Consider the following 25,254-nt stretch of genomic DNA (forward strand, 5'->3'; position numbering starts at 1 on the left):
ATTTCGATTTCCACCCCTCTTCAACCAATAAGAAAATGAGAATAAAAAGTCATCACCAATTACATTGACTAATCCAAATATAGGGAAAATAACTCTAATTTAGAACTGCAAAAGAAGATCGAAAGAGTTAACAGCGGCGTGACTGACGTTCCATATAAAAGGCTTAAAAGCAATGGTATCGTATGTTCTGCAATCGGCCACTACCAATCAGCTATTTCAGCTCAGCCCCCATAACAGGACCCCTTTCCGAGTTCCCCCTTCCCTGGGTTTCCTTCCAGTAAGCTGTGCTAACACTGAATTACCAACCCATCTTTGCAGTATTTCACTAAACCAGAGTTGCCCCATCACCACAAACACAGATCTCACTCTCTAGTTACAAACTTTCTTGCTTTGAATCCGCAAAGCTACAATCTTTAGTGTATAAAAGATTGGGAGTATTTACCGATGCCTACACCAAAACACACTTCAAGATTCATCCTTTTCTCCCTTATTTTACTATTTTCACTGAGCTTTTTCTCCACCAGAGTAGTATTCTCCCAGTCCACCCCAGCTGATGAAGAAGATGGCGAAGACATGGAAACCCTTGAAGAACTGATTGCTTTGGATGAAGAAGCAGATGTAGAACAGAACCCAGATGGGGTTCATGGTGAAACTAAAGATAAACCATCCGGGGCTCAAGTTTTGAGCAAAGCTCAGAGAATTGTGCTTGAGCTGAATAGTGATTATGCCAAGAGGGTGGTAGATGAAAATGAGTATGTGCTGGTTCTTGGGTATGCTCCTTGGTGTATGAGGAGTGCGGAGCTAATGCCAAGGTTTGCTGAGGCTGCAACTGCTCTGAAGGAATTAGGGAGTTCCCTTTTAATGGCTAAGCTTGACGCTGAAAGGTATCCTAAAGCTGCTTCAACTCTTGGCATCAAAGGGTTCCCCACTCTCCTTTTGTTTGTAAATGGCACTTCTCAACCTTATTCTGGCGGATTCACCTCGTAAGCATTCTCTCACTGCCATTTGACTTTGCCAATTTGCGCGTGTTTTGCGTATGTTTGCTAGTTTAAATTTGGGAGAAATGTTTGCATACTTTACAATATTCACATGTGCATTTTGTTATCTGATCTTAATGATTTTCAATCAGGGAAGAAATTGTGATCTGGGCTAGAAAGAGGACTGGTTCACCTATTATTAGAATTAGCTCACTTACTGAGGCAAATGAGTTTCTGAAGAAGCATTCAACATTTGTAGTTGGGCTGTTTGAAAATTTTGAGGTATGTGAAATGCTTGCTATTACATTACTGTTGTTTTCGAAGGACATTATCCTACTTCCTGGTTATCTGTCAAATTTTGTACGCTGACATCATGGTAGAGAGAATACTTGGATAGCACATATAAGAGTCCAAGCAAGTTAACTTCCGGCGTATGTATGCATGCAGACTCTAATTTTAAAGTCTTAAAGGCTAGTTGTTTATGTCTACCTTGAATAAATGTGGAAATGCCAAATGATGGACCAAATTTTTTATTGTGAGTGAGTAATTTGTTAGGAATGTGATACTTGAAAGCTGGCTGCACAAAAGTAAACAAAGAATGGGTGTCCATGCTTAAATATAATCATCCAATGTGTTTCTAGATTCTCTTGGCCCTAATTTGGTGAAGCCACTGGTCCTTATTTGGAGATTGAGTGGACAAGTGATACTTCGTCAGCTAATGTCTTTTTGGCAGCATGGTACCTTCTCATATACGGAATTGCTTGAATTGTTTTTGCCATTTGACATGCAAGAGGTATATGTTGGTACATGTTACTGAATATAAAGACTTTTATTGTCCTCATTGGAGAAACAGAAGCACATTCCTCTATGCAATTTCTAATGTATTCATGTTAAAACTTTCCCATTTCTATGTCTTCTTTACATTTGTTTCTTGGTTTTTATTCTATTATTTGTATATGAAATATAGAAAAGACAAGATTTCAAAGTTGTTATCTAAAGTCCAATTACTTGGGTCAGATGCATATATCCTCTATCTTTGTGTAACTAACTACCCTTCATGATCAGGGGCCTGATTATGAAGAGTTCGTCAAGGCGGCAACATCTGACAATGAAATTCAGTTTATTGAAACAAGCAGCCCAGAAATTGCCAAAGTTCTGTTTCCTGATGCTAGGCATACTTATCCTTTCCTTGGCCTAACTAAAAATGAACCGGAGAGATACAGTGCATATGGTAAGCTCATGATTCAAATGCACTAAACCTTGTATTTGCATAAGGTTCTTATTAACTAGTACCTTTTTGTGTCACTAAACATTGTCTAGGCCTCCCATCCACCATTCTTGGTTTTTAGGGATAGATATCTCTTTTTTAAATTAAGGTTTGATTATGTATTTATTGCAGTTTGACTCTTTCTTTATAAGCTTAAAGCAATGTTAAGTGGCGTTAAGATGTTTCTATTTTTTTATTAGTCTACATTGACGTGCAGATGATGCTATGGTTCTCTTCTGTGGTTTAGGAATTTGTATACATTATGCCAGAATATCCTATCAGATTTATACTTGACAAGAATGTCTTGTTGCTTGCAGAGGACACCTTTAATGTAGATGGGATCTTGCAATTTTTGGACAATAACAAGTTCCCCCTAATTACTGTACTGACTGAATTTAATTCTGCCCAAGTATACTCCAGCACAAAGAAGCTCCAGGTTGCTGTTGCTTATAAATGATTCCCTTATTAGTTCTTTTATTTCCTTTCTCTTACACTCAGCATATTTGATCTTGTTTTAATTTCATCTTGGGCTCAAATTCTTGGTCTAAAAAAATAGGAAGATAAAGAAAGAAAAATAGATGTCTGCGTCTTTGTATGTTCATATTGTTCTCTTCTCTGCCTGAATTGCTTCTTTTGGATATTTTGATATTGCTGCCAATCACTATTTGTTAACCTGCCTCTATTTCTCCCAGGTGTATATTTTTGCTGAAGCTGATGATTTGAAGAAACTCACTGAACCTTTGCAAGAAGTTGCTAGGAAGTTCAAATTAAAGGTTGATAACTGATCAAAGGAACCACTGGGGATCCCTTTCCATTATTATCATCTAATCTACTTGAGCATCATGTCGTGTGCAGATAATGTTGATATTTGTAGATATCAAAGAAGACAACCTTGCAAAGCCCTTCCTCACTTTATTTGGTCTAGAGGATTCAGAAGATATAGTTGTTAGTTTCCTATTATCAGTCTTTTGGTGTTCACTCAAGTTGGCAATTCTGTACTCTCAGCTGCTTTTGTTGAGGCAAACATAATCTTTTGCTCAAATTTGCAGGTGACAGCTTTTGATTACAACAACAGCTTCAAGTATCTGTTGGAGTCAGATCCTACACCAACAAAAATAGAAGTAAAAGTTTTGCTCTATTTCATTGCCTTCTGAAATATATTAATTTCATGAGAGAAGTTATTCAAATCTATTGGCATTTTAGGAATTTTGCTTGGGGCTTTTTCATGGAACATTGTCACCATTCTTCAAGTCACAGCCAATCCCTGATAATGTGAGTTTCGTGGTAATATATCACATTGAATAGTTAGATTTTGCTTACTGCCTTGTTCTAAAATCCTAGAAGATTATGGTTTTGTAACTTTGATTTCTGTATTCTGCATTTACCCTGATTCAAATTATGCATCCTAACCAGCTCTGTGAATTTTCTAATGTCTGGTTAAGCGAATTGAGGAGCATGGCCTCAGTTTGAGGGCTGTAAGAATCAAGTTCATTGAGTTTCATCAATCTTGAATTCTTTTAAGTGTATGCTTTATGTTTATTGAGTCTCACAATTTTATTTTGTTTCTTTAACTGCTTCTCATGTTCATTTCCTCCATTTCCTATAAAATCCTTTATCTAACTGGAAAAACATATCTCAAATTGTGAAAATTTCAGAAGGATGCCAGTATATTGACTGTTGTTGGCAAGACATTTGATGATTTGGTTCTTCGAAGTCCCAAGAATATTCTTTTAGAGGTTAGAAGTTCTTATTTTACTCGGTTAGCCCCACTCTAGCTTTGTGTATTTAATGCTATAATTTTATCCGGAGAAATCTTGTTAGTTTTGCAGTCATTTTCGATTTCTAGAATGTTGGATAGAATCTTTGAAGTTTAAATCTCCATAGCAGAGAAGTTTCACTTTCTGTAGCCATGGCCATTTTTAGGTACATACGCCATGGTGCATAACCTGTGAAGCAACCACCAAGCAAATGGAGAAGTTGGCCAAACATTTCAGGGGATTGGAAGACCTAGTTTTTGCAAGGATTGATGCTTCAGAGAACGAACATCCAAAGCTGCAGGTACAAATATGTTTTTGCAAGTTTAAAAGAGAATGATTAGTAACTTATGCAGGAGTCTTTAATGATTCCATTTTAATTCTCCAGAAATACTAGAACAAACTTGCACATACTAAATCAAACGCCACTTAGGTGATCAAAGTATGTTTGCAGAATAGAAAAGCCTTTCCTACGCGCATCTCTTACAAGCAGCAGTGTTGCATAAGTCAATCTGCATTTTCATTGATAGGAACGCCATGTGATGTTCTCCTAGAACTGTTTATAACTGTGTGTGACAGAGATACAGTAGTTAGAACTGTAAAGAGAGGTATTGATATGAATCCTGGTGATTACAAGTCGTGTCTAAAACAAGCCTTGCCGATACAGTCCTCAAAAGTGCGATTCTTGCAGGTAGAAGAATATCCAATGTTGTTGTTCTACACCTCCAAGGACAAGCAAAACCCGGTATTTACATCATGGACATGTTTCGTTACTACCCATTCATATAGCTGCTCTTTTAGCCTTCTTTCACTGGAATTGGCTTTCTCAATGCAGATTAGATTTTCTTCAAAATCTGGCTCCAAGGAGTTAGCGTCCCTGATCAACAAACACCTAAAGAACCAGGATGACATTTCAAAGGATGAACTGTAGAGCATGGTCATACTCGATTTTGAGAAAGAATATGGCCGGCAAATCATGCATAGCAATTATACCGGACTGGAGAGTTCTTTTTCCAAATGCTCTTTGGTTGCTCGAGCTGATGAGTTTCATTGATATAATATACCATACAGGACAACGTATTTCTCAGTCTTGTTTTGTCAATTTCCTCCAATTCGTAAAGAGCGGTTACTTGTGAAAATGTAGACATTAATGTTGTACAATTTAGTTCTGAACAAGGGCTAATGTCAGTCCTTGAACGAGAGAACAATATTTTGCCAATATGAAAACTAAAAAATTCTTGAAGTATGAAAGTGAAACAGCAATCTTAGAAAATGAGTTACAAAACTACAAGTTCCAGTAGGGGGAGAAAGCTACATTGTACTATGGACATAATAAGTTAAAAGCTATCAAAGAGGACAAGGCACATCCCAACACTATTGGGGAGAATGACAACACCCGAGCTGCGGCGGCTCTCATGTGGTTCAGCACTAGAAATCATATGCACAAATATCGTCAAAGCCCATGTACTCTTTTCCTGCAATCCTGTCGATCATGTTTGGTATGCCAACCCCACCTGCAGAAAGAAAATGCTCATTCATTAGGTTCCGCTACTTGACGTAAGAAACCCGGCTATAACTATGAAGCCATGAAAATAACAAAGGTATGATACTTGCCCAATGATATTGCGCTCACGAAAATTGTGAAAGCCAAAATGAAAATGATCAGAGAAGCTCTCCCCAGTATGCTAATCATCTTTCGTACCAGATGTTGCCCTACGAGGGCAGCTACTGTAGCCACACTCACAAAATATACCGCTGCAACACAGAAATATGGATCACTTGCTAAAACATTATATACCACTGCAGGACATAAAACATCCATTTAGAGCTTAGAAGGATACGTCGGACCACTAACCATATGGCACTGGGAAACGTCTTAGAAGGTAATATTGAATAACCGACATGGATGAGGAGAATGTCATGGCAAAAGTGGCAGTAGCACTTGACACTTGAGGAGGAACTCCAAGCTCCAGAAATAAGGGACCCAAAATAAACCCTCCACCAAGTCCCAGCAGGCCACCAACTATACCAGCCAAAATTCCACATAAACAACAAAAAACCAGTTGGTATATGCTCCAATCCGCTCCAGCTTGACCCCTGGATGCAATCACCTTTTTTCCTTTATACAAGCCAATGGCCTCACATGCGGATGCTCCAATGGCGATTGGAATCTAAAATCAAAAGATATTTGTTGTCCATTAATTTAAAAACTGCTCATTATTCCTTTTCTTTTTTTTCTTTTTTTTTTTTTTTTTTTGTGAAACTAGTAAAGGCAACCATACCCCGACAGGGGTCAGGAAGAGGGATTCTGATCTTAGGACCTGCAATTTTGCAATAGATCCTTGATCAATCAACCCACCCCTCGAATACTGCATTGGGCAGTTGCCACAATGAAGATTATCTCAATTGAATTGTGGTCACCAACAGTACCTGCAACAAGTTTAGTATCCAATATGTCGTGGAACAGGTTTTGGTGTACTCCTGTAAAAAATTGAAAACACAAATTTAGTTCATGAACGCACAAATTCAGAAAAAGATATGCTGCACTGACAAGCTTGTCGATAAAGTATGAACTTAACTGACCTCCTTGGTAATCTGAAGAAAAAGTATACTTCCCCAGACACCGATGAGTATACAGAACTCCTTCCAACGGATATTGTCAATAATTGAGACCTGGGACAATACAGTTCAAAGATGAACAAAGAGAGCCAAGATTTTCCCACAGCTTATATCTGGCTTAAACATTCATCACCTCTGATTTTTCAATCACGTTCTGCTTTATTGAAATGCTGCCACTTGGTCCACCAGGTAAAAGTTTGTAGGATACTGGTTCACCACTAGTACCTGATTTCAGGTTGTGGCATCGTCCAAAGCAGCTAGTCAGGATCACTTGAAGAACTTTATTAGATTTAATTAAAAGAAGAAATCAACTCACCACCGGATGCCAAGAATTTAGCAGCCTCCTGGAAACCAAAAGCAAGGAACAATCAGTCAGTCATTAAGCCATTCATGTTATACTTGTAGCAATTAGCTGAGAAGACACAACCTGCTTCATTATTGTTTCTTTCTTCCATGTTTCCACACCCTTCAAGAATGCCTTAGTTGATGTGCCTACAGAACAGAAAGACCGATGACCATCTTTAACTCTAGGAAAACAAAGACATGGTGCCACATGAAAAGGTTATTTACCTATGAAGAGAATGATCAAAAGAATTGTAACCATCCAATCAGCAAAAATCACATTGAAAGCAACTCCAATACTGATCCCAAGCACTAGCATTGGTTGGAAAAGAAGAGCTAGATCGTAATCAATGATAGGCAGGTCAAGTGTAGGATGCCTGAGCCTGATATTATAGTAAACGGTTGCACCTGCTGCACCTGTGATCATACCTAAAGAACGCAACAAAAGGCTTGACCAAAGGACAGTGAGGCAGCAAATACATAAATTAAATATGCAGATGCCAAAGAGGTGGCATTGTCTGAATGCAGGCAAGATAAATTACTTAGCAGAGCATCATTTCAGAAATAAGACTCTGTTGAGGCAAGTATGGTTGGACATCTGCAGTTCGTGGAGGTTATCCAGACTTACACTTTGATATGGCTGTAGATGATTTTGGATCGAATCCAATAATCAAAGCAAGCATGGGCACAAAAATGCCGCCTCCACCAACGCCTCCAACACTTCCTAAAGCAGCCGCAAAAAAACCAATTACTGTGCCAACCACAATTTGCCAGCTAAACTTCATCTCCTAAATTAACATTTAACAAAATAAATTCAATACCTCATGCATCCACAGATTGCTAATCGTATAAACAAGTACTCAAATATAATAAGCTGATTTGCTTTAAATGGTATCTACGACTATCAACAGTTAGAAGACAAACAATAATTTCCAAATCACCGGAGAACAAATTTTATTGAAAATGGACTTACAGGCCAAACATGACGATAATTCATTACACCATTTTGCCACAAATAATTTGATGCATACACTTTGGCTGTCCCATTATTTTCTGAAATAACCTGCTCCGGTATGTGTTCTGCTGAAACTACCACCGCAGCTACAAGATAAACTATCGCAACCCCAGCAATTGGTCTCAAGTTCTTCCATTTCATCTGACTCTTCTTAGACATCCTAGTTTTCTGCTGCGACGTTTGTCTCTGCACAAAATATTACTCTCAGAAATGGAAAAATAGAAAATTAAGCTACCAAGATATTGCACTCCATCTCAAACCAAAGTCAATTAAATTGAGATATCAACCAAACAAACCTGATTGCAGGCAACGAGTCACACGCAAGGATCCCAGACTACCTGAGAGAGCCTACACGCAAGGTGTTGCCTTTTTCCTGGCCTATTAGGAGAGAATACCAAAGAGGACACCCAGTCAGTGGGCAAGCATAAATATGCCAAAAGCTCTACATGGATAGAGGTGCCGGACCTGTGATCTGCGTTGCCCTTTCCGTTCAACTCTTTATTGGTGCTTTTTTTTGGTCGTCCACAGAAATCTTCTTGTTCAGGATATCCTTCCTCAATCCTCACCAAATCTGTGTTTTTCACTTTTGTCCTTGTCAACTCCGTGGTTGTCCTGTTGCTGGAGAGGTTGGTCTTGGAATTAATGTACAATTCAATTGAGGAAACCAGCAAATAAGAGCTTGAATAGAGTAATAATAAAGTACCAAAGTCCGTACCGAAGTTACTCTCCCGTTTCAACTTACTACTAGTGTTGAAGATCGAATATCATAACCGTAACCGATGACCTTTCTCCTCATAGTAGCGTTCAAGAGCCACCCTAAGCCAATCTTATAGGGAACCACCTACGGCTACGACGTAGGCCCCCGGAGCCTGATCATCACGGTCAATCCTCGGACAAGGGGCGGTTGTATTCATTTTGTACTGCACGTAATTTTCATTGCACACGAAATTTATTTTGCACACGGTGTAATTTTATAACACTTTTTTGTGAGTCCCATGTATAACGTGAAAATCGAGTTACATATTATAATCTAAACCGTACAAATTTTTTTTTTTTGAGACCGCATCGTGACCGTGAACCTTCAGGAAAGATTGTCAGTGACAATCGTTCCTGCCCCATTTCCGTCAATCCTCCTCGAGTATATTCACGGTTCACTGGTCTGAACTGTAACTTTGAGATGCCCGGATATGATTGTTAACTACCCCTGCCAAGGAAAGATGACTCAGCATGGCCCGCAGGATATTAATGCAATCAAGTCGCTTCTGAAGCAGCTGCTGAGGCCAACCGTGTAAATCATGCCCATTAATTCTAATCATTAACTAGTTTGATCTGCTTTAGCACATGCTTGTTCTGGAATAAACTTGTTGAACTTCAATTTAAAGAAATGGTCCTCACTATTTTGGGAGCCGTGATTTGACGAAGGAAAGAAAGAAAGGAAGGTGAGAGAAAAGACACGTTTTTGTTGTTTGTGAGTCTTCAAGGGACATATGGATTTGGATCGATGCTGCTTCTTAAAGTGTTCCGCCCAGTGGCAGTGGAGAGCAAAGCTGAGAATGACTAACAAATTAATTTTCTTGAGAGATATAATTTTAGAAAGGATTAATCACATTTAATCCCCTTAAGGTATACCCCATTTCTCAGTTTACCCCTTAACCTTTAATTTTACCCACTTAACCCTTTATAGGACAAAATTACCCTCGCATAATTTTGACTTTTCATTTACCTTGTTTTCCTTTCTTTTATTTCTTTTTCTAATTCTTTTTTATTTAATTCTTCCTCTTTCCCACAAAAATCTTCATCTTAATGATTGAAATTAAAAAAGAGTAATTGCAGAGATCTATCTTCTCCTTAAATGATTAAAAAAATATTCAAATTACTTTCCTAAAATACAATTTTTTTAGCCTTTCAATTCTTTTAATTTTGAATTTTCATCTTTCCTTTCTAGTTTTTCATTTTATTCCCAAGAAAATATCTTAAAGATGAAATTATTTTCCTTTTTTTATTTCTTTTTCTTACACCTTCCAAATAATATTAAAATCTTTTCTTTTCTTTTTTTGGAGCTTAGGTTGTGTTTGAATTGCATTTTCTAGAATTTTTTTTTGCAGAAAAAATTATTATAGCAATTTAATGTATTTGAAAAAAAAATAATAGAGAAATGTGATCACGAAAAACGACGCAATTTTCCGACGAAAAATTACTGTCCAAACAAGGCCATTAGTCATAATATTTCCCATCTTTTCTTTGCTGTCCTAAACTCTCAAGTTAGCCATAAGTCTTACAAGATAAAATATTCACAACCAAAGTCAAAACAATGGACCCATGGAAGCAATCTATTAATTTATACTGAACTTAATCCACATTCCTGCAATTGCAAACTCGAAAATGATAGGAGTACATAACTCGGCCTAATACAAGTAAATAAGAAAAAAAGAGAAAAAAACATGACATCTAACACGAGGTTTCGGCCCAATTGCCCAAACCAAGGCTAGTTACACATAACCTTCAGCTAAAATAAGTTTTTCCTCCTCGCTATCGTCATCTACGTTATCAGCCTCACCATCCCTCAATTTCTTTCCAGTTTTACCCCTACTCTTCCCTCCAATTTCCAACCCCCGCAAACCATCTATACAAGCTCCTCCACCCTCGGGCAACGCGGGCCCGCCAACTACCACCTCATCGACTTTCTCCTCCGCATCTTGCACAGAAACCTCATCACCGGCCACATCCGGCAAACCGCCGCCCTTCTCGGTCTGGCAACCTCCGGGAGCATCATCAACACCGCTTGAAATCCCGACGAGTTCGTCGGAAGAACCTTCAACTTTTGGCCACGGATCGTTCACGCAACGTCCCTCCGCTCCTTCGTCGTCGGATGAGGCAGAGACGATTGACCGGACGGCGGTGGCGGCTTTTAGAAAGGCTTCCTTGATGGATTCGGGTGGCAATGCACAGTCTTCGAGACCAGCGTCTTCCAGCCTGGGTGGCATTATTTTACCTAAAAGCCCTCCTACTTCCTTTGTCGCTTCCATTTGTCGGCTGATTTTTTAGGAGCCCCGCCGCTCTCAACGGGAAAGATAAAGTACTCGTACTCCTTATGTCGGTAAACCTTTTTAGCTACGAAGATTGGGGCCCGCCTCACTGCAGTGTCCTATTTCCTACTTTGACCCCGGATATGGTGGGCCGTTAAGTGGATAACCGTAGGGGTGAGTCGGTCAATTTACTGCAGAGGCTGCTAACATGGGGTCGGTTTGTTCGCCGCTGCATTGCGTTTTCTTGATTTTTCGGAAAATTTCCTTTCTTTGTCCGGCTCTGGCAGGCACAAGACGACTAACATTCAGCCCAAATTTGTTGAGACGAATAACTTGGAACCACACAAAAAAGGCCCAAACCAAGGAAGATCAATCTCCAACATACAAATTGGAGGCAGCATAATGAGTGATCTAATAATCTGAAATCAGCAACGACCCCCCAACCCCCCCCCCCCCCCCCCCCCGCACACCAAAAAAATCCCACTCAGGATGTCGGGATGATTAACAATTTGTTAACCTTATAAGAGTAATTCTCTTTCAAAAAAAAAAAAAAATCGATTTGGAGCAGACCAATTGAAAGCAAATTAATTCTCAAATATCCTCTTAATTCTCTCAACAAACACATAAAAGAATGTTATGATTATGTTTTAAGTTGGTTGAGCAACTCCTTCTAAAATACCCTCCAATATTCGGTTTATGGTTCGAATTTTCTATCTCCAAAGTAGTCTTTGTCCCTCTATTCCTTATTTGTACAGTTGCTACGTGTCTCTAGTCTTTTGTTAATCCAAACTCAAATAAAATCGATAATAATCAGTTTATAAATTTACTCAAAATCAATTAAAACAAATAATTCAAAACTTTTTTTATTTTTTTTTTAACAAAAAAGAGTCTTGTTGATCATAAACATAGAAATTAACTAAAACTCTTCTTTATTTTTTACCCAAATCAACAAGACTCTTTTTTTTAAAAAAAAAATTTAAAAAAAGTTTTGAGTTATCTATTTTAATTGATTTTGAATAAACTTGTAAACCGATTATTATCGATTTATTTGAATTTAAATTAACAAAATGCTAGAGACACGTGACAGCTGTACAAATAAGGGACGGAGGGGAATAGAGATTACTTTGGAGACAAAGGATTCGAAGCTTGAAGTTTGTTGATCAATCACTCCTTTTAATGCCTCTTTTTGTAGAATTTTCCATGCTTCATACAAATTTCGCTATTTAAAGTACCAATCATCAATAATAATTATACTAATTACAATCGCATTAATACTGTATAAGCCTTAGTTTCGTTTGCTTTAGATTTTCTGAAAATCTGTCTATGATGAGAATCAGCCCTTAGTTAATTATGACTATTAATTTTTTTATTAAAAATTAATAATCTTAACACAAAAGCAATAAAAAACATCACAATAAACTCATTATCCAAAATTAGAATCGATAATCAACCGAGAACAAGCCACATTTAACCCCTCCCTAACATAGATAACATCCAAAGGTGGTACCTTATCTTGGATGGTAAATACCAAATAGCAGCAAATATTAGAGATCAGAGGCGTCCCTAAGAAACGCTGTTCTCCTCCATTGGAGCATGGAGCGGCGGTTACCTGAAACACTTAAATGGAGGCTATATATTCCCCAAGCACATTCACACAACTAAGCAGAAATTTGTAGTCCACAATCGGAAATGTTTCCAAAACAAATGCAGCATATTGTTCACTGACTCGAAGCTGAATGCAGTACTGTAGTGTACGGAAAGTGTGGGCAAACATTAAACCCCATAAATTACACTTTTTTTGAATTTGATCCAGTACAAAGGGAGAAAAGTCCAATATCATCTAATATCAATAGCTTCCATTTGATTGCAGAATATACGAGTTAGAAATATCAAATGAAAGAAAAAAGAGCCAACTCAGGACCCCATTCAACATTCACATCCTGTCGATCTTTGCTGCTGTCCCCCTGCTACATCAATGGTGTCTGGAAGATATCTGCAAGCATCCAAGAAAAAGACAATTTAGAGTATGCTAGTACTTTAGGAAACTTCGAACAACGCTTATTTCCTTGATTTCCTGCCAATCCATATGATTAGATATTTATATAACCTTTCTTTTCTTTGCCAAACAAAATCTGAAGGCAGCTCATCTATACATGGTAGACGTAAGTTATTACATTCTTATATTCTGACGTTACCCATATACAGTTTGCGGACAAGATTGTTTTCAACAAAGTCTTTCATATCAACAAGCATGCCAAACATGCAAGTGCAGAAAAAGGAGAAAAAACAATCAGCAGGAGAGTATGATTTGGATGATTTAGATAGTTAGGAATAAATAACACCTACGGTTATCAGGGAAAAAGTTGAACTAGTGTTGACAAAGGCTAGTTGAGGAAGAAGAAGTACAATTATATATGGTTTTTGTACCAACTATTAGGGAACCACAGAACTCATATATCACCTGGGGACTAGCATCATTTCATCAAGGACCAACAAGAATAGGCTGGCAAACCAATTTCCATACAAACCACACACATGACAGGAGATACTTAAAGTCCATGAATTATACTCACAATTCTTCTTCAGGTTCATTTTTAAGAGCATTCTTGGCTATACACTGAAAAGCTGCTTCCACATTATATCCTTCTTTTGCAGATGTCTCAAAGTAGGGTATGTTTCCCTTAGAAGCACACCATGCCTTTGCTTTCTTTTCGGAAACCTGTCATGAAGAAATTAATATCAGCTCATAATAGTAAATGAACACGAGACAAGCATCCATAACAGTGTGGCAGAGAAAAAGTAAAATAACATTAAAGGAAGAAGAAACTGACATACCACTCGACTATTGCCCCCATCAATATCTACCTTGTTTCCCAACACAATAAATGGAAAGTTTTCAGGGTCAGATGGACTGGCCTGAAAATGAATCAAACAGAAAGTTTATTATTAGATCCTAATCTGTTCGTAGGCAACTTCAGCAATTGAAGACTGGTACAGACCTGCAGTAAAAATTCCTCCCGCCAGTTGTTAAGATTTTCAAATGATTTCATGACATTAACATCGTACACAAGAACACAACAGTCTGCTCCACGGTAGAAAGCCACCCCAAGGCTCTGGAACCTCTCTTGTCCAGCTGTATCCCATATCTGTAAAGGCAGACATCCACTAGACTGAAACTTCTATTTGACATCATCCAACATCCTCACTATTTACCTTGAAATAATAAAACTAAGCAGGCTGTTTTGGCACCAATCTATTAAGAGATCTACTGAATTATTCCAACATCAGTAGAATTACATTACACAGTACTTGATAGAATAGCACATACATGTTATTTTCAAACCACAAACTTCTTTTTGCAAGATTGTTAATAATTTCAGCTTCCAATTCTTTACAGAACTACAAATATGCATCACGAACAAACTAAAACGCCGTGCTGCCAACTAATATTGCACAATCTTGATACAAAAGGTTTCTGCTTTATTAGGTCTAAAGAACAATTTCACCACCTTTTATACCACGTCCAAGTAGATTATTTCTCTCATCTTTCTGGTGGATTCCAGCAATTTCACCACTTCAACAGGTCCATGGCCTAAAATAATTTCAGTCTAGGATGCACTGCTAGTCTGTTTTACACGTCAAAAGGTAATCATTCCCAAGTGAAAAGTGTCAAATTTGGTAGAAGAAGGACATATGCATCTCTTAAATTAATCCGCAGAGCACTTTCCACCTACACTAGAATAAGGGTAAAAAAGATGCATCGTTGTCCAGATCTTGGGGTCGTCAGTGAAACTAATTAACATCAGGAATTAGTCCTTTCCCTAGAAAGCTATGCCCTCCCACATTAACATAATTATTAACTATTTATTGTGTTTAAGTCATGGCACTGTGATATGTATTCAATTATAACCTTTCTGCTTCTGCATAAGCATAGTGGTCTTTCTTTTGTAAACCACACAGCATCTGGGGCAATCAAAAGTTATTCTTCACTCCTTAAACGTTTTTCCCAGTAAAAACTGCCAATTAGATTAAGAGAAAAAAGGACCTTGTGGAACTATATAATCTGACTTCCTCTTTTGCTGCTCCTCAAGGTCCAGCACCATACACATTTTGCAAACTCCAGGATTCATGCTTACATTCAGATGTTAAAGTCTCGGGGTATCCTAGCTGGAACTCTGTTCTGCTAATGGATCTAATGAGTCACAAAAATGCTAAGAAATCAAAAGAACTATTATCCCGTTGTAGATGCTGATTCAATTTTCAGAAGGAAAAGGACCCGCAAATAAAAACAATACAATTTGATGCATTAGCTCTTATAGTGCTGAAACAGGTGGACCTTAGAATGTCTGTCCAAATATAACATCATATGGCGAACTTTTATTGTTAATTGCAAAAAAATAAAAAATAAAAATAACAGGAGAACAGAAGTACTGAAGTCTATATAGTCTCAGACCTGCAATGTGTACAATCTATCTTCAAACTGGACTTCTTTTGTCAAGAAGTCAGCTCCAATTGTAGCTTTGTATTGGTTGCTAAACTTACGATTCACATACCTAACAAAAAATTAACATGCAGTTATTTCTAGCGAAGCAAAACAAACAAACAGACAAACAAATAAAACTAAAAGTATAAAGGTTGTCAAAGGGGATACTGGTTCATCAGAGACGTCTTGCCAACCCTGCCAAGTACACGCAAATCCAAGTCAGTCATGCTTCCATAACCTTTAAAAAGATTACTCCACATCAACGAATTCCTGCTTTCCTTTTACCAAAAAGTTGGAAAATTCTATTTTGTTTTGCATGCAAAAAATCCCACAAAAGAAAAAAAAAATCAAACTTGTGTCTCAGCAACGCTCAGATTCTCGATTTCTCCCAACTTTCGACCTTAAAAATCGGCAGGTTTCCTTAACTCTCTGAATGCCAATTAAAATTTTTTTTTCTTGGTAGATTTGGATCCCATAAAACCGTAAATGAAATCAAGTTCGGAAACCCAAATCACAATTAGGCAGCAATATTCTCCCCTAAACATAAGCCATCAAAGAATCACCCCAGGATTATGCAAATTTTCAAAAAAAAGAAAGAAAAAAGAAAAGATGGCATACCCGCTATCGCCCAGGATGATGACCTTGAGAAGCATCCGCCTTCTAGAAGCCATAATTTCCAAATAATCTCCTATCTAACAGAAAAATTAGATTGAAGAATTGGATTTTGCGGATTAAGAGTCTTACGGTCGGACAAGATATTGGGGCAGGAAGACAGAGAGAGTGGAGGACAGTGGACAGAATTTCTGGGATCCAACGATGTAAAGTGAAAATTTTTTGAGCAGTTCAAAATCCAAAAGAAAGGTAGCCCACAAATGATGTTAAAAAAAAAAAAAAGAAAAAAAATGAGCAGTTAAATTCTGATTGATTGGTTGATTAATTGGTAGCGGACAACAGCCGGTCAGCGGTCCACAATTTCTCCAGCTTGTACCATGTGAATTGTGACTGTGCTATGTGTATCGGACCGACGTCGTTCCAACAACACAGCGAGGAAACTGCAGTTGTGCAATCAAGGAGAATCCTTTTCGTATATTCCAATTTCCAAGAGTCACCTCAGCATTGCATTGCTTTATTTATTCATTTATTATTATTAGTATTATATTTTTGGACCCCGGGCTCCTAGCCCTCCCGTCGCTGGGCCGTTTCAATAAAAAGTACACGCGCACGCGCACGCGCACTGACACACATTTGAAAGATGGTTTTTGCTTTGCAGCTATATATAGGAAACAGCCAGAGTCTGTTTACTTTCCTTCCCGAGGAGATATTGGCAGCCTCCACCTTTTCGGGACGCCGCCCATTTTGCTGACATATATTTTCACGCCTCTGTGGCCCTTAATCATTGCAGTGACCTATTCACAATCCACGCCTCCTCCTTTCTTACTACATAATGACAATGGGCTCCCTTCCGTCGATGTTCATTTTGTATCAGCGAGAAGGAAACAACTTGGTACACACTAGAAAACTCTTCCGTGTTAGGCAGCAGGACTCACGAGGGAGGGGATGGGAGTTAAATGGGTCTTGGATCTTTTGCTAGCCACTAAGATAAATATCAAATGTACCTTCATCAGGAAATCTAATGAAACATCTGCAAATCTCCAAGCTCTTTCAACTAAAACTATATATATCTGCAGTTTACCTTCATGTTTCAGCTTATTTTCGCATCTCCTGGGATACTTTGTATGCCTTCACTGCTCGAAGCAGACGGTTGAAGACCAAAGTCGCTGGTTGGCCCACTGCACTCGCTCAAATTTTGTTCTTCAAATTCTAATGCCATCTTCCTAAATTTCTTCAGTTCCTCTTTGTATTGAGCAGTGTCGAAATCTGAGCTTCCATAAGAATCATATCTTGTGCTGTGTCCAGGTTTAATACCTTCATTCAGTTCCTCCAGGGATATATTTCCTTCTAAAGCTCTAACTATCTGCATGATGAGAGATTGTCACTTTCATCTCCCCCAAAGTGAACATAAATTTTAACCCAAAAATATACATATTGTATAAATCCCAGAACAAAATGACGCCTGCTAAAGTTGTTTTCGAACACTCAATAAAGACAACCCACCGTATAAAGAAGTAGCAAAAAGTCAGTTAAAGAAGTACAAGAATAGAATAGAGGTCATTCAGACAAGTAAAGACGGAAAATGAGTTTGCCCGGTCCTCGGTCTGAGACAGGATTTCTAATGCAACAAGGAATACATTCCCAAGATGAGAGTCAGAATAGAAAATGCAGAGCGACATTCTACAGAACCTAAAACTTTCCAGTCTAACTTGTATCATATAATTGCATCATAAGCTAACATCATGAAGGCAGACAGAAACTGGGACTTTTCCCCGCATATACTGACAATTAGCACCAAGTTATTTAGCATGCGCAGAAGTGCACACCCAATTAAGTGTAACATGCATTTAAAGTTATGGCGTGCTTATAGACTAAGCAGGATACCTGACTCATTCGTGGCCTGCGCCGAGCCAAATGACGCACACAAGCAGCAGCGCATGCAACCATTCGAGCCATCTCAGTGGAGTCATAATCCTTCCGTAACCTTGGGTCAGCTAGTGTGTCAAAGTTGCCATCATCCAAAGCTTGCGTGAGCAAAGGCCTTGCCTGAAATTGATTTTGAAGCTATGTAATTGCAGAAAGATTTGACAAGGAAGATATTAACCATGTCCAAAGTCTGCTTTTGACAGGCAAGTGCTCTTAGTAATTGCAAGAAAATTAATCATGCGAAAGAAATTTGTCACTATGTCCAACATTCAGAGACAAATTCTCCATGTTCTATTCTAGGTATGTTGGTTGGCTGGGCGGTCAAACAGGCGGATGCTGATTGATGTACAAATTAACCACCGTATTGGGCAACCTCATTCACTTCACTGATTTCTACTTGTGAGTTATGGCGCTGTGGGAGAAAGGACAAGGATATCCCCCATAAGTCAACTTTGTGAATTTACCCAGATTATATTCTTGAATTTGACCCTATTTAAAAGTAGTTGCTTCGCATAATTAACATGATAGATTGGATTGTTTTCTGCAAGAGCAAAAGGATGAGCATGATAAAGTTGACTCTGGCAGTCCATTGTTACTGTCATTATTTTCTCACGAATCTCTTTTCATTGACAAATTGACACCATAGAATAACTAAATTGTACAAAGAATTCAGAACGATCTTTAATTTTATTTTTTAGAACACAGTCAATTTTGCGTCCTTTCAACCACACAATTTGACTATAAATGACGTCTCAACCTTAAGTTTTTGCACAATAAAATCTAGAAAGAAATTCCCCCAAAAGAAGATGAATTAAGAAAACCTCATCCATACTGATTTCTTTCCATTTGGGACAAGAAGATGCACAAGTACACAGGCGAAGAGAGAACAAGGTTGAAAAAATATGCTAATAAAAAAATAAATCACAGAGAGACATGCTGTCTTACTTCCCTCAACATAGGTAAGAGGATACAGTTACTTTCTCAATGTTCAAATGTTTGAGATTTGTTTAAATTTAAGGTACCATCTTACCCAATCAACAATATTGTCATCAAGGTAGTGTTGAGCTTTATCAATTGGCCGGCGTCCAGTGATCAACTCTAGAATCATGACTCCAAATGAGAAGATATCTGATTTCTCCGTTAGTTTCCCCGTAAGTGCATACTCTGGCGCCAAGTAACTGCAAGTGGTGATACATAGATGCCCCCATGCAAGAATAAGGATTAATTGAGTGCCAGAAAGACAATACCAGAAAACACCAGAGCAAAAAAGACATCGAGAATACAGAGCTCTGAACATTATGCTCAATAGAACTGCAAGTTATACCCGCGATGAAAAAGCAACTTTGGTGAACAAAACATAAAACATACCCAAAAGTTCCCATCACGCGGGTGGACACATGAGTATCTGTATCCAAATAGAACCTAGCAAGGCCAAAGTCTGCAACCTAAATAAAGATTTAAGATAAACATCTTATTGATCACAGTGGAACAGTAGATAAACATAAGAAGCACTTGATAAGCATAGTGGATCAACCAGTCAAACAAGCAGATGCTGATTGATGTACAAATTAACCACTGCATTGAGCAACCTCATTCGCTTCACTGATTTCTACTTGTGAGTTATGGCAAGGGGAATAGATGGATAGAAGTCTATAACCAAGAACGAATCTGGAATTAAGAGTTTCCTAAGCTACTATATGACAAGCAAAGTTATTGTATTGTACTGAAGTAAAACAGTAGCATCAAGTCTACTTTTACAGAATCTGGATGTTGAAATTCAAAGAGGAAAACCAATTATAATTCAAACAAGAAATTTATCAAGATCAACCCCAATTCCCTTCTTCATTGAAACACACCTAGACTAGGGTATTACAAGATAATGTACAACTGGCAACTGCTATTTCTTCAAGAGACCAAATTTGAATGTTCTCAACCTTAAGAGGAAAACAGATACATGCAATCTACATATCTGCAGAATATGTAAACTAAAAAGTACACAATGCATGAGATATCTTCATGCAGAACTGAGGACCACAAAAACGAGGAGTGAAAAAATCTGTTTGATACTGCAGCTATGTTTTACTTTGTAATTCAAAATGCTTCACAAGCTTATTTATCTTGCATTGATATTTACCAAAAAGAATTACATTAACATACTCAGAATAGAAAATGCAAACATCTAGAATTCCACCTTTGCCTCAAAATCATCATCAAGAAGAATATTAGCAGCCTTGATATCCCGATGTATGATTTTAGGGTGACCTGCAAGTTCAAATGAAAACTAGCATCACTGAATACCATTTCTGAGGGGAAAAAATTGTTGAAAGAGGTTAAGATATGCCAAAGAAACTCACAATCCTCATGCAAGTATGCCAATCCTTTCGCAGAGCCCAAAGCAATTTTCATCCGATTTGCCCAATTTATAGGAAGATGATCTTTCCCTGAATTGTTAATCTTCTCTATGAGAAATAGAAGGGGGGGAAGAAGGGGGGAAGAAAGAGGGGGGGGGGCGGGGAGGAAAATGAAGACTTTCTTGAAACATCAAGCAATGTTACTGTGGTAATATCTGCCTAAATCTTTCAACAACAAATAGTGAAATTCTGGTCTCTCATCCTATTTAATCAGATATCTATATTATATTACAGAATTCATTCTAATGGTATCCAAGAAGTCTTTCAGAAGAAGCATGGTATAAAAAAGGAGCCGGGAGACCAAAGAAGAGTTTCAAGACAATTTAAAAAAGGTACTGCCCTAATGTCAACCAGCATTTTTTGTTGTGCTCTTGTCCTAATACACATTAATTTATTAGTGGATTAGTTTACAGAACAAGTGAACCAAACTTTGCGCACATGCTATGAAGAAAAATATTTTTGTGCTCTGAGCATGAAAGGTAAAGATCCTTGCGTGCATTGTTGTCTGCAGCCCGCAGTTCTAGCTTTTAGCAGCTACTTACGCACATAGACAAGCAGTGTTAGCTACTTCAAAACTAACCATGTAAATGGAACTCCAAGGTTTTGTTTGGAACAAATTCATATACTAGCAATCTCTGATCGCCTGAAATACAGTACCCAACCAGTGAAACAAGATGTTTGTGATGAACATGACTTATAGTCTCAACTTCTGCCTGAAATTCACGTTCCCCTTGTCCACTTCCAACTTTCAGTTTCTTGATAGCAACATGTTTCCCATTATGAAGAACTCCCTTATATACATATCCAAAACCACCTTGACCAAGAAGATTGGTGATGGAGAAACTGTCTGTAGCAAGAGCTAATTCTCCGTAGCTAAATGTCATTTTGATAATACCTATACGACTATCAGGGGATAATCGTTGGGGTTGCTTCTCAGAATTCAAGCTGCTGGCCACAGAGGGAGGAGGTGGTGGAGTAGAACCATCTGAAAAATTTGATAGAATGCCATGCGGTGGAGTAGGAGATAGCATCCCAACTATATTGCTTGCTGGCGGAGGAGGAGTATTTTGTTGCCACTGAGGCAGTGGACGAATAAAAGAATCACCTAAGAAAGCAATCGTCATATTAAAATGCAATCTTCTCGTACCCAAAACTAAAAGGAACATAAAATTGCACTGTCATCTTTCCTGAATTTTGTAAAAGAATGCTTGTGCTTATCTCAAAAGGAGAAAGGGTACTCCAATCATATGTAGAGCAATGTAACATTATAAATTAGCACCATGCCAGAAGAAAACATCTCTTAAGTGGCTGTGATAAAGCTCCGGATCATACAGAATAGCACATTTTCAGTTCAAGTTAGCTCAGATACCAAGAAAACTGAAATCTATATATTGAGTGTCACATCTTCTAACTATGGAGAATTGCAGAATGCGCGCCAACAACTAGACCTGAGACCTGAACAAGAACAAGAAAGTTGAGGTCCAAAAACAGTGTTGAAGTAGCAGACTGAGTTCTGTTTACCACTGTGCATAATTTCAAGTATTGAAAATATCATGTAGAAGCTTTGTACATGCACGGTTTCTAGAAATGATTGAGGTGCAACTTCAAGAATATTAACCTCTTGATTGATAAATGAATCCATTGTTTGAGTTTAAAATACTTACATGTTCGTGAATGCTAATATTCATGGACCGAGGGTAATATGGACACCAGGAAAGCTAATTCACTTGACTCAAATGATGGTAATTAACCAAACCTGATGGTTACTAAAAATCTTTTACCTCTCAAACAAAGCGACCTCCATTGCAACTTTTTCCACAAAATAAGAAGTTATCGAGAATTTAAAATTGTCCAAACCAGACCTTCGGATAACATAAAAATCAACAAAATTGGGAAGGGTGGGAGGCAAGTAATAGCAAAAGTTAACAAATTTACAGCAGTATTTTAGCACCACTACATGATTACAATGCGCTCTACTCACGAATCGTAATGCAATTTAGAATTAAGAACACCCTAAAAGCCAAATGACTAAAATTACTATTCGCCTGAATCTAAAAATAGCCACTTGAGGATTTTCTATTTAGCGCCAGCATAGAATTCTACACGCAGTTTTTATGTGGATATGCATTTAAAAGTCCAAATCACAAAAAAATAAATAATTTATATTAAACCAAGCACCAGAATTTAAAAAAATAAAATCAAAATGTATTCTACTGAAGCATTAAATGAAAAAAGTGTACGTAGGACCAACAGACAAATAATAGCTATCATAAATTCAACAAAGAAAAGCCAAACCCACCCCCACCCCCACCCCCCAATAAACCCAATGAAGTACTAATATGGACGTTTTTTAACCAAAAAGTAGTATACTGAGAAAACGATTCAAAGATCACACCTTTGGGGTCTGGTGGATGACGCCTCTTCCTCCGCTTATACCAGATGAGGAAAATGCCCACGCAAACAAGCACAATCGCTCCTCCTATCCCAATCCCCACTCCCAGCGCTACTAGTGTAGTACGATTACTACCCTGTCCCGGTGGCGCAGGAGGGTTCAGCGCTGCATTCCCATTCCCCGGAGATGAAGGAGAGTTCAGAGCTGACGACGGCCCGGTAGCATTGGTTGTGCCGCCAACCGGAGGCGAGGGAGTAGTCGTGTCATTTCCTGGCGGAAACGATGACGCCGGCGGCGCAGCACCACCCGCAGGCAGAGAAGACATCTTCGCTGACTTTACAGACTACTGTAATTGTTACTACTATTACTGTAAAGGAGAGGTGTTCAACACGGCGGCAATGTGAAGAAGGTGTGAGGAAACCACTGAAATGGGAAGTGATTAAACGACACCGTTTGAGTGCCAGAAAGAAGGCAAGAGAATCCGAAAATGACGATGTCTAAATTCTCTCTTTGGAAACATCGTTGTCTACAAATCCCCCGTTCTTCTGTTTGCTGTAATAAATTTACTGCTTCCGTTTTTCGCGTCGGACGCTTGTAAAATGTAAGGATCCTCGTCCTCGCCGTCCGACAGGGAAGTACATAATTCGCACGTGCAATTTCGTAGTAGCACGTGATGGCCTGATGGGTCGTTCCTGTAAATGTGTGTTAAACCATCTGCTTCCTTTTTGGTTTTTGCCTCTCAGAAAAAACTAAATCGATAAATCCCATACATGTGTTGCGAAAGAGTGTGTTTGGCTTATTTTAGATAGTTTTTTTAAAAAATATTGTAATACTTTTTTGATGTAATATATGTAAAATAAAAATATTTAAAAAATATATTAATAATGCAAACAAATAAATTTATGAAAATAATCTACTAGGCAAACAAAAGTTTGGATAGGAAGTATTTGCTCAAAATTTATTTTCTTGCATCACAAATGTATTTTAACATATCTTTGTATCTTTTCAATCACTTTTTTTTATTTCATATATATCATATTGTAAAAAGTATAACAGTAAATATTCGAAATAATCTACTATCCAAATATGTGTACTTATTTTGGAATATATACTATGCAGTTCTAAGCAACTGTAGCTAACTTGTGTTGCGCTTGATAAAATAAAAGTTTAAAAATTGAAATCTGAAATTTGAAATATGAATCCGTTAAGTTACTTTATTTAATCGTTAAGTGCTAAATCTGATGTATTTGAGTATATATCGCATTAAATGATAAGTATCACTTATTTTTGGAACAAATTTTGTTTGAAAAATTAAGTATCGCTTAATTGATTCAAATGTTCTTTTTTTATTATCAAACACATCTAAATATGTTAAGATCTAAATCCATTTGATTCATGTACTGAACTATGTTATCAAATAGGGCCTTACTTAAAAAAAAACAATAATGAGAATAATGAAAGGCTTTTTACTCTTCCTTCAAGTTTTGTTGATGAATTTCCCGAGGGCCAAAAATATGGCACTACACATATTTGGTTTTAATGAGTTAAGCTCGTGAGGTCAGTAATTCAAAAGAATGTGTTCGCAGAATTGTTAACTCCCTGAAATATTTGTATGCATAAAAATCAATAATGCTTTTGTTTGGATGGTAGGGGTGAGCAAAATTATCCGCTAAATCAAAAATCCGTCATATCTGATCCGATCCGAAAATTAGGATATTTGATTTTTATTATTTGATCGGGTCAAAAGAGGGTCGAGTATCCGCTAATATGCGGGGCGGGTTAGGGTCACATAATTAAAAATATACGGGTACCCGATCCGCTCCCGCATATATATATATATATATATATATTTTTTATTTTTATACACACACTATAAAATAATAAATTAGAACTAAATAAGTAGTTTTATTGAATAAATTGCATTACAAATATGAGAGACTATAGTTTATTTACAAGATTCATTTGTAAAGGCCATGATCATTTATTTTATAGAAAAAAGTTTTATTAATGTGGAACATATATATTAAAAATTGTGCTATTTATTTCAAATTTTTATTGATTTTGAATTCTTTTAATTTTTTATCTTATATTCTCTTCATATGCTTGTTTTTTGGTGGGAAACCTTTTTTTAGAAAAAGAATTATTAAATCTTAGATGAATGTGTAAAATATAAAATTAAATTGGTATAAATTATTTTTTTTAAAAAAATTAAATGATAAACGGGACGGAGCGGGTACCGGCTGATCCGACCCTATCTCAGCGAGTACTCGTTATAGGGTATCCGCTGATATGCAAGACGGATAAGGGTCAAAAAATAACTGACCCAAGGTGCGGGCCAGGTCAGTCAAATGGTGAATAGGACGCGTATCCTATCCGCGTCCACCCCTATTGGACGGTGACACATTTCATAAACTTACTTTGAAAATTTTC

The 25,254-nt window shown here is 37.6% G+C and overlaps 5 protein-coding genes across 10 annotated transcripts; 1 reads left to right on the top strand and 4 right to left on the bottom strand.

The window, feature by feature from the left end:
* Positions 1-111: 111 nt before the first annotated feature.
* LOC140005120 (protein disulfide isomerase-like 1-6) lies at positions 112-5,241 on the top strand. Its single transcript, XM_072045406.1, has 12 exons — positions 112-983; positions 1,130-1,259; positions 2,043-2,208; positions 2,562-2,680; positions 2,937-3,017; positions 3,100-3,189; positions 3,294-3,365; positions 3,448-3,516; positions 3,900-3,980; positions 4,168-4,302; positions 4,690-4,743; positions 4,834-5,241. The coding sequence occupies exons 1-12, from the start codon at positions 445-447 to the stop codon at positions 4,927-4,929; spliced, it is 1,632 nt and encodes a 543-aa protein (XP_071901507.1). The 5' UTR covers positions 112-444; the 3' UTR covers positions 4,930-5,241.
* LOC113742991 (sulfite exporter TauE/SafE family protein 3-like) lies at positions 5,209-8,928 on the bottom strand. 5 transcript variants are annotated; one of them, XM_072045409.1, is made up of 15 exons: positions 8,717-8,928; positions 8,440-8,592; positions 8,271-8,352; positions 7,933-8,160; positions 7,588-7,747; positions 7,188-7,388; positions 7,045-7,109; positions 6,934-6,961; positions 6,751-6,842; positions 6,582-6,671; positions 6,429-6,479; positions 6,281-6,319; positions 5,854-6,169; positions 5,613-5,753; positions 5,209-5,512 (listed from the first exon to the last, which is right to left on the bottom strand). In XM_072045409.1, exons 4-15 carry the CDS (start codon positions 8,131-8,133, stop codon positions 5,427-5,429), a joined length of 1,470 nt encoding a protein of 489 aa, XP_071901510.1. In that variant the 5' UTR covers positions 8,134-8,160; positions 8,271-8,352; positions 8,440-8,592; positions 8,717-8,928; the 3' UTR covers positions 5,209-5,426. The 5 variants fall into 5 exon arrangements, with proteins under 5 accessions (XP_071901510.1, XP_071901508.1, XP_071901509.1 ...); XM_072045407.1 differs by having other exon boundaries at positions 8,690-8,928; XM_072045408.1 differs by having other exon boundaries at positions 8,678-8,928.
* Positions 8,929-10,277: 1,349 nt separating this feature from the next.
* Positions 10,278-11,331, bottom strand: LOC113741667 (uncharacterized). The gene has a single exon (XM_027269253.2). It carries the CDS (start codon positions 10,998-11,000, stop codon positions 10,464-10,466), a length of 537 nt encoding a protein of 178 aa, XP_027125054.2. The 5' UTR covers positions 11,001-11,331; the 3' UTR covers positions 10,278-10,463.
* A 1,359-nt stretch (positions 11,332-12,690) lies between these two features.
* LOC140005122 (ras-related protein Rab7) lies at positions 12,691-16,568 on the bottom strand. Of its 2 annotated transcripts, XM_072045413.1 has the most exons (7): positions 16,102-16,568; positions 15,652-15,678; positions 15,454-15,553; positions 14,000-14,146; positions 13,836-13,916; positions 13,574-13,719; positions 12,691-12,993 (listed from the first exon to the last, which is right to left on the bottom strand). In XM_072045413.1, exons 1-7 carry the CDS (start codon positions 16,152-16,154, stop codon positions 12,927-12,929), a joined length of 621 nt encoding a protein of 206 aa, XP_071901514.1. In that variant the 5' UTR covers positions 16,155-16,568; the 3' UTR covers positions 12,691-12,926. The 2 variants fall into 2 exon arrangements, with proteins under 2 accessions (XP_071901514.1, XP_071901515.1); XM_072045414.1 differs by lacking the exon at positions 15,652-15,678 and having other exon boundaries at positions 16,102-16,330.
* On the bottom strand, positions 16,206-23,471 carry LOC140005121 (proline-rich receptor-like protein kinase PERK15). The gene is made up of 8 exons (XM_072045412.1): positions 22,828-23,471; positions 21,013-21,537; positions 20,376-20,462; positions 20,213-20,283; positions 19,390-19,466; positions 19,052-19,199; positions 17,980-18,141; positions 16,206-17,458 (listed from the first exon to the last, which is right to left on the bottom strand). Exons 1-8 carry the CDS (start codon positions 23,147-23,149, stop codon positions 17,186-17,188), a joined length of 1,665 nt encoding a protein of 554 aa, XP_071901513.1. The 5' UTR covers positions 23,150-23,471; the 3' UTR covers positions 16,206-17,185.
* Positions 23,472-25,254: the final 1,783 nt, after the last annotated feature.

Source organism: Coffea arabica, chromosome 4c, assembly GCF_036785885.1.
Source record: "Coffea arabica cultivar ET-39 chromosome 4c, Coffea Arabica ET-39 HiFi, whole genome shotgun sequence".
Taxonomy (NCBI): domain Eukaryota; kingdom Viridiplantae; phylum Streptophyta; class Magnoliopsida; order Gentianales; family Rubiaceae; genus Coffea; species Coffea arabica.

Excerpts from the sequence above, each read along its gene's own strand:
- LOC140005120 (XM_072045406.1), top strand. The coding sequence starts at position 445 with ATGCCTACACCAAAACACACTTCAAGATTCATCCTTTTCTCCCTTATT. Across the intron at positions 3,366-3,447 it reads CTACACCAACAAAAATAGAA|GAATTTTGCTTGGGGCTTTT; the intron begins GTAAAAGTTTTG and ends TTGGCATTTTAG. Across the intron at positions 3,517-3,899 it reads CACAGCCAATCCCTGATAAT|AAGGATGCCAGTATATTGAC; the intron begins GTGAGTTTCGTG and ends TGAAAATTTCAG.
- LOC113742991 (XM_072045409.1), bottom strand. The coding sequence starts at position 8,133 with ATGTCTAAGAAGAGTCAGATGAAATGGAAGAACTTGAGACCAATTGCT. Across the intron at positions 7,110-7,187 it reads TTTGATCATTCTCTTCATAG|GCACATCAACTAAGGCATTC; the intron begins GTAAATAACCTT and ends TCTGTTCTGTAG. Across the intron at positions 5,513-5,612 it reads CGTGAGCGCAATATCATTGG|GTGGGGTTGGCATACCAAAC; the intron begins GCAAGTATCATA and ends TTCTTTCTGCAG.
- LOC113741667 (XM_027269253.2), bottom strand. The coding sequence starts at position 11,000 with ATGGAAGCGACAAAGGAAGTAGGAGGGCTTTTAGGTAAAATAATGCCA.
- LOC140005122 (XM_072045413.1), bottom strand. The coding sequence starts at position 16,154 with ATGGCTTCTAGAAGGCGGATGCTTCTCAAGGTCATCATCCTGGGCGAT. Across the intron at positions 15,679-16,101 it reads ATCATCCTGGGCGATAGCGG|GGTTGGCAAGACGTCTCTGA; the intron begins GTATGCCATCTT and ends TGTACTTGGCAG. Across the intron at positions 15,554-15,651 it reads AAGACGTCTCTGATGAACCA|GTATGTGAATCGTAAGTTTA; the intron begins GTATCCCCTTTG and ends ATTTTTTGTTAG.
- LOC140005121 (XM_072045412.1), bottom strand. The coding sequence starts at position 23,149 with ATGTCTTCTCTGCCTGCGGGTGGTGCTGCGCCGCCGGCGTCATCGTTT. Across the intron at positions 20,284-20,375 it reads GGCATACTTGCATGAGGATT|GTCACCCTAAAATCATACAT; the intron begins GTGAGTTTCTTT and ends TTGAACTTGCAG. Across the intron at positions 18,142-19,051 it reads ATGACAATATTGTTGATTGG|GCAAGGCCTTTGCTCACGCA; the intron begins GTAAGATGGTAC and ends AATCAATTTCAG.